General features: G+C 48.3%; 1 protein-coding gene across 2 annotated transcripts in view; it reads left to right on the plus strand.

Annotated features, from left to right (window-relative positions):
* The window catches only part of FKBP6 (FKBP prolyl isomerase family member 6 (inactive)), a 40,026-nt gene that overhangs the window by 20,608 nt on the left and 4,681 nt on the right, over positions 1-14,737 (plus strand). The window contains exon 12 of one of the 2 annotated variants that reach the window (XM_078611877.1): positions 352-478. The exons of the other annotated variant lie outside the window; for it this stretch is intronic. Within the exon in view, the coding sequence (XP_078468003.1) occupies positions 352-478 (127 nt within the window). The remainder of the gene's footprint in view (positions 1-351; positions 479-14,737) is intronic. 2 annotated transcript variants of the gene reach the window in all.

Consider the following 14,737-nt stretch of genomic DNA (forward strand, 5'->3'; position numbering starts at 1 on the left):
AATAATAAACATAAAACATAATAAAATAATTCTCACGACGTTTCGTTTTACAAGAAAGGTAACAAATTGAGAGGAGGGTGCAATCCAAGAAGACTGAAACGTCACTTTTACATTTTGCGTATTGAGTGGCATCCTCTTAATCATTCTGGTCAGCGTCGGTTGGTGATGCTGATGAATGTAGAAGTGGGGCTATGGGGTGTGGTAAGCCCTCTTGCTGGCTGTCACGTATTCTTGCAGCCTATAACAACCTGCTGTGCATGATGATCATCCATTCAAGCAAATTTCTCCTTCACCCCCCCTCCCCCCATCTTCCCCCACCCCCTCTATCCTCACAATCTCAAATCCTGCCAGGGAGCTGAGGGACAATGAGGGATGCAGGGAGATGACCTTCCCCGTGTCCCTGTTCACGGCCGCGGAGCGGACCGCGATGATGGCCGTAGCGCGCGAGATGGGGTTTGACGCTGAATGTCTTGTCCAGGTACAGAGGTTGCACTCACTCACTCGCCCCCCCCCCCCCCCCCCGAGAGGTCGTGACCCCTCGCCATCCTCGCTCGGATGAGGTGCTGTGTGGCATCGTTAAAAAAAAGAAGGTAAATTCGACGACAACAAATTCAGAAAAGCGGAGGGTCCAGGGCACACGGCATCCAAACGACCGGGTTTAACCGTGAGTACCCTCCAGCTGTGATCTGGGAAACAATACAAGCAGGAAGTCAGGGTTGGTGAAAAGGAAGATTGGGAAAAAATAGAAGAGTGAAATTCACGCGGCTGTCGCCACTCTCAAAGCTGTCGCTGAAGTAGGCTTGAAGTGCGAACAAGATATTTTTTAAATCAACGGGTAAAAGAGAATTTTTTAATTATTATTTTATGATGTGTAAATAAAAGGAAGGCTAGTGAGATCCAGACGGGTTGTGTGTGGACTACATCCGCGGCGACGATAAAATACAAAAAAATAAAACGAGAGTAGGGAATGAATTGGGGGGAAATAAAAATCCTCGCCAACTCGCTTGGTCGTGCCAAGTTCGTACGCGTCAAATAGCCACCGGAGACCGCTAACGTGATATCAGACTCGTATTGTTGTCGTCGCTTGCGGTGGCACTTGCCCACTCGGGGGCCTTGGGCACAAATTATTTTTGATGACCTCTCATTTCCATTTATAAAATCCAAGTGAGATGACAAAAAGATGGTCATCTTATTCTTCTGACACACCTAGTCTTTTTGTGTCATTGGGGCACCGCCGTTGTTTCCCCACCGGTATCTCCTGCAACTGCTACGCGCGCCGTAGACACTCGGCGACCTCCACGCTCTGCCCTCGCGGGGTCAGGAACCAGCAGTGGCGTGACGAAGCAGTTGCAGGGCTGCGCCTACACTGACATTACATCTGAATCGACACATCCTTCCAGCTCTGCAGAGAGCAGACCGGCATTATCGAGAGAGTGCGTTGTTGTTGACATCGGCTTGTGTGATGATGCATCGACATAACGCACTTCCTGCCGCCCTCACTCCCTCCCTCCGTGGATCCGTGTCAATAATGGCCCCGACCCACGTTCCCCCCCATTCCCGGAGCCTTCCGGTAGGAAATGATGCTCGTTTAGAAACCGCAGCAGCGAACGTTGAGTTATGGCACGGGCACGACTGCCGTGACATTTTCGTAAACAGCTATTATTTATCCACTTGATTGTTTTTCCATTTTTTTTTCCCCCTCTCCACGCAATTCCCCCTTCAGTTGTTTTGTGCATTTGTGACCTTTTCTCAACTGATTTCTCTCCGTGTTAAATGAGTTTTCCCCAATGTGTAAGTAATATAAAAAAAAACACGTGCAGGGGGCTGGGAGGGTTTTTGTTGTTGTTACGTGTTACGTAGCACGGTAGAACGTCGCGTATCCATCCTGACCGATGAACCGCCCGTACTCCAGTGCGGTGTTTGCGCGCGGTGACCCCACCACTACAAGATGATCACAAATCTGACCTTTTCACGCGCAGCGATGCCTCGTTAATCTCGCTCTCGTTTTATTTGCTCACTTCCCGAGTGCGGACGAGCGTTTTCCGCGTGCTGTTTAAAGCTTCAAGTTTGTCCAGTAACCTGTTTGTGTGCGTTGTCACTGGATTTTTTTGGTTTCTATATAGATGTTCACACGTACCGATCTTTTCACATCCCCCGCCTGTACCTCTGTGCCCAGTAACGAGTCGAATATGCGACGTATGCATTATCAAACGGATGGCGCTGGGGAAGGGATCTGGGGCTAGGGGTGGGTGGGGGATGAGTGAGGCGGTCAGGGGGGGCGGCGTGGCCTCCCTCTCCCCTGGAATGGTTGGTTGCAGCATTCCAATTCTTCGTCACGAGTTGGGACGGATGATGTGGGAAGTTATCTGTGCGTCGTCCATGGTTCCTGTCCATAGTAACGTATAATTTAGCCCACGAGCGCAGAACCACGAACTGAGGTGTGAATAATAGTGAGAAATCGCACTTGCATCGCATCTTTCATCAATGAACCGCTCCATGAATCTAAAGGATCTTCGACGAGAGCACCCGTTATCCCGCGATGAGAAGGATCGTTGATGGGGTGTTTTTGAAAAACTAGATCCGCATGTTTTGTTTGACCTTGCCTTCATTGACTCTCGTGACTATCCACTTTCATCCTTTCCTCACGGATGACCATGACATGCACTTAACATTTCTCTTCATCCGCCTTCCCTCAACAAATTGTACTCTCTGTGGACCAGCGGAGATATTCTGTGGGTCGTCAAGATTTTCGATTATCACTATCTCGCCGACGTGGCGCGTACTCGTAACGAGCACTGGCTCAGCGGTTGAGCGAGCGGCTCGCAATTGGAAGGTTGCGAGTCCACATTCAGTTTGAGGCAATTAATTCAGCCCATCATCCTTGGGTGGGGGGGGGAGTCGATAAAACAACTACCACTTTGTGAGCAAGTCAACACCGATTGTCTTATGGATAAACTCGCCCCCCCCCCCTGCTATAAGAATGTGGAATCTGAGCACTGTGTCGATGCTCATTTGAGGCAGGAATTCCACTCTGGCTTTTGAGCAGCCATTATTTAGGTCGATGGTCCACCCTAAACCGCTTCCACACAAACCATGGCAAATGCACAACTGGGAAACTAAAAACTGTCCAGTGTGCAATGGCCCGATCCACAAATATGAAGAAAAACATCACAGCGATACTCCACTGCTCCTGACTCGGTTATCCAAGTTGACCACCTCAATGTGAAATTGTAGTTATCGCTCTGCATCTACATCCCGCACCTCTGATCAGCACGGTTGGCTACACACGGTGCAAAAGAAGTTCGTACATATGTAAATACGAAAGAAAAGAAAAACTTGGCTAGATGAAGTCGTTGATGTCCCGCCTGTGAATGAGAGCAGGGGGGGACGGCTCTCCCCGGGGTAGCGTCGGTTGCTTGCGGCTCGTTAGACGGCCCACCATACTGGCGGCGGCAGCGGGGGGAGCAGCGGCCATCTGTTCCACAGCGGAGAGAGACGGCGCCCGTGGAGGAGACTTTTGCCGGTCAATAGCCGCAAATGCTAGCGCTGGCAGGTGACTCGTCAACATAATGAGAATTCCCCCCGACACTACACTTGGCAAGAAGCGTTGGAGACAATTTGCCGTGGAGGCTGCAATTTCGGTGGGGGGGCGGGCGATGTGTTCCCGTAGTGGGGGGTGGGTGGGGGGCAAGGCAAATCCCCCTTTTATCCCCACCAACCCCCCACTTCGCACGCAGGTATGGTTTGTGACTGTGGCCAAACGGGTGACAAAGGACTGCTTCTATTTTTTTGTTCATTTCATTAAATTGGCAGCTACTTAGTCGATCGGCAAATCGGAAGTTTCACTGGTTCCATCTCCCGGCGCGCCTGTTGCACCACAGTCGATTGGTGGGTCGCGCGTGGTGGGGTAAAGTGTGGGCACTCCCACCTACTCCCAGACATTTGGCCAACGTGGAAGAGTAGGCCAAAGATTATCCAGAGGGGAGCTGTGTAAAACTTTGTCTAGGCCCTTTGGGCAGCAGTGACGTGACCCTAGAAATTGCAGGGCTGCGCCTTTACCACCGTCAAATTGGCACCCGGTTTGCTTTCGAGTATTTTTCAAAGACACGCTTTTAACTTAAATTGGCAGCACTTTCGTCAGTCCATTTGCATGCTTGATGAAGGCTTCCCACGCTGTGCGGTTCATTCCATCACGCAAAGAGGTGCACTGCTAGCTGTGAAAGACTCATTGGGGCCGTACAGGAATCCTAATCACTTATTTAGTTTGTGGCGGTGGGGAGGTGTTTAAATTATTTATAATTCACAGTGGTCTTCTGAGGCCTTAGCTGATATCCGTATTTAATTAACACCCCCTTTGCGCGACTAATAGGTGTGTGGCGGATACAGGAATTACGCACGTCTGTCTTGGAAGTCCTGGGGCTCCTTCAAGGTCTCTGCAAGTGGCAGGATGATTTATTTTTATGCTTTTTTTTTCTCTTTTAATTACTTATCCCGCGCTCGACACCACGTCAAATGGGTGAGGAATTTTCCGTTCGGAGCTCGAGCAGCGGAGAACGCTCCCCTGCTGAAGAGGATGTCGCAGCACTAGTCCTCAGGTCACTTTCGTAGACTTTTTTTTTTATTCACACTATGTATGCCGCGGACAGTGTGTCCGTCGAGTGTTGATGAATCGGCTATTTTTTGTTATATCGGAGCTCGAATTGGCCAAAATAAGTGAAAACTTAATTTATTGTAACGGTTATTTTGGGCAGCCGTAGGTAACGAGGCTGAGAGCAGCGTTGTTCGTTATTCGGAGACATTTACTTGCCGTTTGTTAGGCTTCTCTCAGCTATCTTCTCTATTTGTTAATTTGGCTTCTTCTTGTACAACACCCTACTTGGTTATTCACGTACCATGTATGATGGTGCTTTAATTATTAACTCGCTACACTTGAGAACCTGGTTTAACCACGAGCGGTTGAAACCAGAGGTCGCAAACGGGTTTTGATTCCTTACCCGTACCCGTACCCGTACCCGGCCGCACCAGGGTCGCAAATGGGTACCCGTACCCGTACCCGGCCGGGTACGGGTACCCGTACCCGTACCCGGCCGGGTACGGGTACCCGTACCCGTACCCGGCCGGGTACGGGTACCCGTTCCCTACCCGTACCCTACCCGAAATGAGTGACAAACGGTTACTCACCAGTGACTCACGGCCTACCCGTACCCGTACCCGGCCGCATCAGGGTCGCAAACGGGTACCCGTACCTGGCCGGGTAGCCGGGTATCGGGTAGGGTACGGGTATCGGGTACCCGGTTGCGACCTCTGGTTGAAACCCAGGTATGAACTCGGGCTCTCAGCAGTGCCGGCTCAGAATCTATGAGCCACTGGGCCACCTTGATGTTAAGGATCCCATTTATAGTTTTGCTGGAGAGAGTAGTCCCAAAGGTCCGTGGGTTGATAGAAAAATACATTTTACATGGAGACAGGGATCCTCTTGTTAATTATTTATTGTTTGGGGTGGAGCACTGGCAGAGTGGTTAGCCCACCGCGCTATTAACCTGGCGACCTTAATTCAATTCCCGGCCACGGCTCTCATCAGTGGCGAGTGATATAAGAACCGGTCCTGATTAACATCTGCACCAACCTCCACTAAAGAGGGTGTTCAAGTATGGCAAAACAACCCCGATGACCAACACAGAATGGAGGGGCCATCATATAGCAGTGGATTTACAAAGGGCCGTACGTTACTATGCTTATACATCATTCTTTACGCATGAACCTCTACTACATCGTACGCTGAGTTGTATACAATTTTGCTACTTTTAAGCTCAGCTGGCCTCATAGTGTTTTGTACAGTGTTCTTACGTATGATGTCTATCAAACCTGCAGCAGTTATTCACAAGGCCCAATAAGACCCAGGAGGTTGAAACCAGTCAATAATTTCCCTGCCTAAATGGATGTTGCTGTAAAATATGGCTTCGTGAGTCCCATAGGCTGATTTACAAAAACATTTTTTTGGCTGTCGAATATCTGTTTGGTGTGTAGGAAAAAATGACTCCACGTGCCGGGAACTTCTTTAGCTCAGTTCCCTGAAGCTCCGAGCACGTAGAGCGAAACGTCGGCCATCGGGCCGAACAACACGGGGTACGACCCGAAAAATACAACGGGGAGTTGCGCGGCACAACCGCAAAAACCTACGGAGTAAAAAATATTCGTTTATTTAGCATGGCACAACTGACGGCCCTGTCTGCACGTTTCTGCTTACTGCATTGATGTATAGACCAGGGCATGTGTCTGGCTACGGAATCTTAAAATCAACGGAGTTGGCATCGTCCTTGAAATGCTTTCACTTGTGTCGGAGCCCAGGTTTGACTCGTTCCTCTATGCTTTGTCCCCACTGCCTCCTTCCAGAAAATGATAAACGTTTTTTAATTAAAATATTTTATCGGATGTTCTATCGAGATGGAATCTCTTGTTTGTAAGGGTGTCCAGGGTGGTAGGGTGACAAGTACATAGCATGCTCGTGACGGACACGTACACATACAGTTTTACATATACAGCTTACACAGTGTACGTTTATGCAATGTCACGTACATTTATACAGTCAAGAACGGGTACAAGAAGGCCGAGGCAGCATGCTTATGAACATCGCGCTGCAATCAAATATTTACATAAGTAAGTGGTGTACACCGCCGCATCGTATGGAATGTGTGAATTGTAAACGTCACCCGCGACCAATAAGAAACCCGCTCTTGCGGTCCGTTTGAAAAACCCGGGTAGCGTGTTTCTGCTCCGTGTCGTTGTAGAGCAGGGGGGCCGCAAACCGGCACCAGTCCATGGCCTGTTAGGAACCGGGCCGCACAGGAGCAGGTGAGAGCGGTGAGTCCGCGAGTGGCCCGCCCCCATTGTTTTATTATTTACCACGTCCGTCCGCGCCTCTTTCCCGCACTGCGCACATGTCTCAGTCACAGTTTTGGTGAGCCCACAAGCTGCTAACCCCTAGTAGCCACAATGAGTAAAAAACAAACGTCGCTGGAGAGCTTCTTTGAAAAGGGGGAAAGATCCAATGATGACCCCCCCCCCCTGTCCGTGAAAAAATTATCTTCCACAGAGAGTAGAATTTGTTGAGGGAAGGAGGGTGAAGAGAACTGTTAAGTGCATGTCATGATCATCCTTGGGGAAAGCGGACTGCTGTAATGTAGAGAGGGTCCCCCGTTGTAGAGGTTCGCGGTTTGGGTCCCCGTAGGCACCTTAGTTATTACTGCGAGTGTTTTAATCCGAAAGATAAGCGCCGTCTGCTTCGCAGTGGACATTAATGATTCCGTAACGTGATTCGAAAATAGGCCGTGCGTGTGCCATTTTACGGTTTAAATTCGCTAAATTGTTCAAATTACTTTTGACGGAAGCCCGGTGCAGGCCCCGGTGCTGCATACATCTTGGGCCGCATAGGGACAGCTGCCACTCGGGGAAGGTTCCCCTGGGCTCGACTGCAACAGGCTTTTGGAATGGTTGGGATGAGATGCAATCTAAGGCATTGTAAATTGCTGAGGGATTAAAGCAAGCGCCCTATACATGCATCGTGGATATTTCCCATGGTGCATTGTAGCCTAAATACGTTTTGTCTTGGCATGCGCAATAGTGACGTGCCCGATCCATCACGCGTCCACTGGGTTTGCCGTTCTTAACTGGGCAAGGTATGAGTCCAAGATACAAATAGGACATCAATAGTAGTGAACAGCTCCCGATTTGTTGTATACATGTATATAAATTATGTATAAGTCACGAGCCAGTGTAATGATGAAGCATCTGTTAAGGCAATGAAAGTGAAGGCTACAGTTAAAGCTGATAGTTTACTGAGATGGTTTTCAAAGCACTTTGGTGCAAATGCACAGATGTTTTGTTTGAATTGTAAATGAGCATGTGGGTTTTCCAGGAATTGAGTAACAACTGCTGCGTAGGTTTTCACAGGTGCGCTGTACAGCTCTCCGATGGGTTTTTCAGATTGTGCCTCAACGGTTAAGATCTGCGTGCTGGGTGCTTCTTCAGGATATTAACTGGTTTCATTTCTCGAAGAAGCTTCCAGGACGTGGAGCGAAACGTCTGACATCATGCCGAACAACACGCCGCGGTGCAACGTAACATGCAGGTTTGCGTAGCCAATTTGTCGATTCACAATTGATTTGTTGGCTAAGCCACGTAGTGATCCGACCCAACATGTCGTTGAACCCTCCACCAGCCAGACACAAGTTAAATTGTCAGGTGGTGTACAGACATTTTTAACACCCCATTTATTACCGTATCAGCTCACCGGCAAGTTTAAGAGCAAATTATTACAACTAGATAAAAAACACATTCCTGCGGAGGGAGCTGGTAGTAACGTTGGGTTGCTCGGTCAATGGCCAGGGTCAACGGCGGCGTGGTATATTCTGCAAATATGCCCGCCTGTGAGGGCGGGCACAAGCCGGCGTGAGTAGGTTAAACGTTGAGTTTTATAAGGGCACCACGGGGTGACCAGCCCCTCCCCACCCAGCCCCTTCCTCCCCTCCCCACCCAGCCCCACCCTCCCCACCCAGCCCCACCCCTCCCATTTTTGGATGCAGGACGGACGGACACAATAATCCCCTGTGGGCTGGTGGAACCAGGAGGTTCCTACCAGTAATATATATAAAAAATGTTATAGCATAGTTCGTACATATTACATTTTTTAATCGCTGAGGAATTGAAGACATGAGCTGCCAGGTGTTGAGCCGGTGCCAACAATTGCTCTGCTGTTCTCTAAATATTAAGATGGTTTCAACCAATTAGTGAGTGTTTTTTCATGCGGGTGGAAACCAGAGCACCCAGAGAAAGCCCACGCATGCAAGGGGGCAACACTCTATCCCATGCATGTCAGTCCACACTTTCCTGTATTGCATTCCGCTGGCAAGCCAGGCTGTTGCACCTCGATGCGCACGGGAAGCGAGTCTGAATCATTTGCCATCTGCGGTAATCCACCAACCCTCCACAGTGCTGGATTACAGTCGGCCATGTGCAGCACAGCCACCGCCACGTCTCGTTGGAATTTACGCCAACCGCATTCAAGGAAATAACTTTTGTGCCGCGGTACGAGCAAGAAAAACGTGTCGGGTGGGTAGAGCTATATACAGCGCATCCGTGGGAAACCTACAGCCGATGTATTTTTCGGGCAGCTCGTAGTTGAACTGAAGTTTCGTTTTTTCCGCGGATTTTAAATATTGCCCAACCTCAATGCCGTCGTCATTCCCTGTTGCCGTATTCGCACGCACCCTGTGATCCATTGCACAGGTGACCCGAATTTCATGAAATGCCCTTTAGCGGTAATTAATAGTCTTTGAAATAATACGCATCAACAATACAGGGTTACATCATTATTTATTCATTTTATTCCTACAAAGTAACATTTTAATGAGATTCTGGAATGAAGTATGACCCCGCATGTTATCGCCTAGAGTTGATTATTCTTTTAATTCAAAACCAAAAGTGATTTCCCTGCCGAAATGAAAAGGTGGTGTTCATCACCTGTGTACAGCCCTGGAAATTGCATATTGTTGTGATGGGCAGCAAGTGTTATTTGCGTCAGACAACCACTGTTGATGTAACCGCCATGTGATATGTGTTTTATCAACACCTGGCAGGACACCAGTGGGCTGAGGATTTGAACTCGCAACCTTACGATTGCGAGCTGCTGCAGTTACACGGGATATTTGCCTTTCAAATTGGTGAAAACGCTCTTGTCGGAATTGTTTTTTCAAAACACAAAAGGGTGGCTGGCAACTGCAAACGGGGAAGCTGTCTTTGCCCTCAAATGGGAATCGGGCTGTCTCCACCTATGCTTCTTCCACGCCATGTTGGTCATGGGCAGTTGTTCGACCATACTTCACCATGCTGGTCAGTGCGGGTTGGTGAAAATGGCTGTGGGGCCCAGGATCAGTTTAGGTATCGCTCGCCTCTGAGGTGTTAGCTGTTACCGGGAATGGAACCTGAGTCACTGGGTTTTGTGGTACAGTGTAGAGACCACTGCACCACCGTTCCACTCCAGTGCTTGTGTTTTTTATTTAATACGCTGTTTTACTTAGGGAACCCCCCCCCCCCCCCGAGTCTTAAGACTTATTTTCACAAGGGTCCTGCCCAGTTTTTACAGTCGTTGGCGGTGTTGCTAAGTGTAATCCCAATCAAGTGATTTGCAGGTAAATTTTCATCTTTTGGGTGTTTAGCCAATGGCAGTTGCTTTGTGTTGTTTTTTTGTATCATGAAGTTGAAGGCTAAGTTGTTTGCTTTGTGCTGTTGGGGTGGCTCTATAAGCACCAAGTACCCCTTTTTCCACTGCACAACTGGGCGATGCCGGGAGACTGTGCCTGTCAAGGTTGTTTTTCCCACTGCAGAAGCCGAGCCGTACCTTTAACTTAATTCACAATGAACGAGTCTAGACGCATGTCGGTTACGCGGTGACGACGTGTCCTCGTGATGTCCCTCGCTGACGTCGCATGCAACGAACTGTGAGCAACCGTGCCCTGGCCCTGCTTGGCACCTAGCTAGATTCAGGTGTCTTGGGAGTCCAGCAAGTTGCAGTTTGGTCACGGTTTGACAGGTCAAGTGGGTCATCAACAACCACCAGAGGGCCCTGCACTGGCTCGGCTCACATTTGCCAGTGGAAAAAAAGATGATAGATGCCAGCACGTTGGCTAGTGACACAATCCCGATGGCAGTCGGTGTTAAGCCGCTCACTCAGTTCCGCATTCTAATTGCACATAATCACCGGTACGGAGTGCCTAGAGACGTGCAGGCAGCGGGCTCCTCCCACACAAGGTCGCATCCCACACTTAGAATGGGGGTGGTGGAGGGGTTGTGGTGGTGGAGCGAGTGGGTGGGTAGTTGAGGCTGATTGGGGGTAACTTGGCAGTCGCAGGAGCCCCGTGAAACACAATTACAATTACGGTTTGGATTTACGCAGTGTCTGAATGCAGCCACATGTCCAGGGTGCTGACATGTGAGCACTGAGGGCATTTGTTTTATAGAGAGTCATAGGCAAAGCGGGGGAGGGGGGGGTGAAGGGAACACAGCCTGAGCAGGGGCAGAGGGGGGAAGGGTGTTCCAGATGATGGGGGCAGCAGAAGAGAATAAGCAACTTCCCATTGAGAGACATGTGACTGGGGGCAGTGTGGAGGGGAGTGGAGTTTGATGAGAGAATAGTGTGGGCAGCATGGATGGCTGGGCCGGAGAGGAAGCTCGACGCCTCGGATGCAGCAGCAGCAGCAGAAAAATGAGCAAACGAGAGAGGCTGGAAAATATTAACGGTTCTACATTTGCTTTTTCACACTGCTTTTAATAAACACAAAAAAAGACGAGCACAAAGAAAACGCAACAAAAACCTCGCCGACCTTGGGATTTGAAGGATGTCGCACCTTGTTTCGCTTTCGCAGTCAACATCATCAGAGAGCCCTCCGATATGCACACCATAGCCACTTCACCCAATTATCAGATTTTTCACTTATTATAATAATTATTTCTCCTACACCCCCACCACAACCCCCCACCAACCTCCCCTTCTAGCCACCGATCCCCATGGCCTCTTGTGATGATTAATACATGAGGAGTATTTTTGTAATGTTTTTTTCTGCCTTCATAATTTATCCCTGGCGGGCGCGTAACTGACAATGGCGGGTGAGCGCATCAGCTTCCCCCCCCCCCGCCCACCCCGAGAGAATTTCTTTTCATTTTCGTGCGAGCGGCGCGGATTTGAGTTCACGCTGACACTCTTTTGTGATGACTGGCCAGGTGGCTGAGAGGTCAAGAGGTCAGAGGTGGCACGGAGGATGAGATATCCTGTGTTCCAATCCAGGTATCGGCCGCCTGTGATTCATGCCGAGGTCCTCCCAACGTTCCGAGTTGACGGGACAGTGACGTGGCCGAGGGGTAGCGTGTTTGCCTCTTGTCGCAGAGGTTTGCGGTTCGAGCCCAGTGGCCGCCCTGGTTAATACTGCGGATGTATAATAGTAGTTTAAAAAATTGTCTACTTCACGGTGGACAATAAAGGATTACAACAATGGTATTCGAAAAAGATTAGGCCATGTTTGCCGGCGTCACGGTCCAAGAAAATTAACAAACCCCGTATTTTATTTTTACGTGGTGCATATAGAACGGAGATCGATTGATTTATTTCATTACTGTCACAGTGAATATCGTAAACAAATCATTTTCATCCTCTTAAGCATTGAAAAAACTTAATTAGGTTGGGAGTGATGATGAATGCTGTTTGGCATCCCGATGATTGATTGCGTTTCTTGTGCTTGGTAAGGAATTTTCCTCATCATTTGTAAGAAACCCATCAAGCATGAATGAGTAAAACCCGGGCTCAATAAGTTTAATCGTCCCTTTCTCCTCTACTGCCCCCATCATCTGGAAAACACTTCCCCCAGCCACCCATGCTGTCAACTCCCTGCCACAAAATGAGCCTCAGTACCTTGCTGATCTCATCAAGGAGCATAAACCATCACACGAACTCCGGTCATCCTCGCAGCAGTTGCGGCATTTGGCTAGCCATTGCACAAAGACGGTCACTGCATCGCACGCTTTCAGATGCGCTTCTGCGGGCATCTGGAACACGCTCTTCCGATATTACATTTCGAAGCCATATAAATCCTAATTTTTATTTAAATCCACACTGTATTATACAGATGCATATACACTTATATAGACTTATACGCTAACACATGATCCATAGACTCACATAGGGCCCAGAACTTTGCATAGAGACCCATAGACTCACATAGGACCCATACTGTAGAGATTCATAGACTTAAAAACCCATATAATTACATACAGACCCATATGCTCCCACAGGAATCAATATACTCGTACAGAGACCCATAGAATCGCATGGTGACCCATGGACTCGGGGACCTGTATACTCACATCGGGATTTCATAGACTCACATGGGGACCTGTCGCTGACTTGCCTATAACATAAATTCTGCCCACTGTTTCAGTACAGCGTCTTGAGAGTCGCGGTCACATTTAAACTCTGCCATATAAATCCGCGCGGCAATCCTATTCGTATTGTATACTTGTGAAAGTCGGGGCAGCAGGGTCAGGGTTGGATTGGAGGGGAGGACGATTCAAAGGGAAATGGCATTTCCTGCTGGACGGTAGGATCGGCAGGGCTTCCGATTGTTTTATCGCCCGAACAGCGGGGAGACCGACCCCCCGACGTTGAGTGTAGCGTGGGCGATGAGAGATGTCTTCATCTCTTCACACTTAGCTCTGCACTCCCTCAATGGGGCCCGGCGTTCCTGTTGCCAATCGTTGCTATCGCCAGTGCTAACTGTGTGTGTTTTGACGTTTTTTTTCTCCCGACTTTTTCAAGGGACACACAAAAACGTGTAAAAAGCACACTCAGCCTTGTGTGCATTGTACAAAAACAACAAAAACATCAGCAGTACCTCAAGAAGCGCATTCCTGTCCTTTTGTCTTAGGTCAGCATCCAAATAAATGTGAACCAATGTGGCCCACTGATGGGCAGCAGTGATTTGGAGGTGGACAACTATCAACTGGTTTTGCCCATATTAGGACTCGTCAATATAGTGTCGTATGTTCACCAATGCTCTCTGCTGCTCACCGCTGCAATTTCGGTCTGGTAACCATATATATGCAGTCCCCACACGATGGGGAGTCCCATTAGCGTGGCTAATGCCAGCAAAATAATTAAATCTGTAAATGAATTTTTGATGGCATTTCTTATGACGTGGCAGATTTGGTTAATTTAACGACGTCTCCTCTTGCACGGTTGTGCTATGCAGCGCATATCATGTTATAGCTGGGGCGATTAACAATGTGCAACATTCCCGTCTATTAAATATCGGTTCTTTCACTCTTGGTACATGTGGTCAATTGTCCATGTCCTCTTGGGTGCATTCCCTCCATTAGCTGCCTTTCTGGCGTCAGTCATGACCCTACTGAGCATCGTTGAATTGGCATGCATGAGTCGATTATTTACGTCTGCCAGAATCCTCAAATGTGACTTTCTGATGGCACATTGAGACTTGAACAAAACCATGCAAACAAGGAATTCGTTTTGGATGGGGAAAAAAAACATAGTTTGGATTTCGTTTTTTTAGGACAATTTTGGCGTCTTGTTCGGATTTCTATAAATTTTGGATAACTTGCGCTCCGTAATAATTTGATGTACGTGGTGGCAACAACAGTGGTGTCACGTTACATGTGACACAGCTTTTGCCGAGAAAAGCACGGAAATGACGTAGTCTAAGTGATGTCACTTCCGTCTGGGTGATACTTTCGGATTAACCCGAAACACAAAAATAACACATTTTCGGATCATTAAAAATATCGTATCTTAGTCGGATTTTTGGAGGTAAATAAAAAAGTTAATATCAGCCCAATAATTGGGAAAACTTCCATTGTACAACCGAGAATGGAACATAATAGAGAAGAATACAAATTAGATGGTCAAAGGTGACTCAAAAGGATAGATTCTGGAATCCAATTGTGACGCCCAATTCGTGAAAATCATCGAATCGCTCGCATTATGAGTGAATCATTATGCGCATTGTTTAAATGCCTGTGTTGCCTCGATTCGAAAATCCTTTGAATGGGAGTCATGGTTCAGCGGAGCTTGCCCGCTGGATAGGTTAATGAGGCATCACATTCATTATAAATATCTGCTTCACTGTTTCACACAATATAATTGTATGTACGAGTAGTATTCAAGAGCGAGTCAGAT

Source organism: Lampetra planeri, chromosome 37 (genome assembly GCF_965212315.1).
Source record: "Lampetra planeri chromosome 37, kcLamPlan1.2.h2, whole genome shotgun sequence".
Classification (NCBI taxonomy): domain Eukaryota; kingdom Metazoa; phylum Chordata; class Hyperoartia; order Petromyzontiformes; family Petromyzontidae; genus Lampetra; species Lampetra planeri.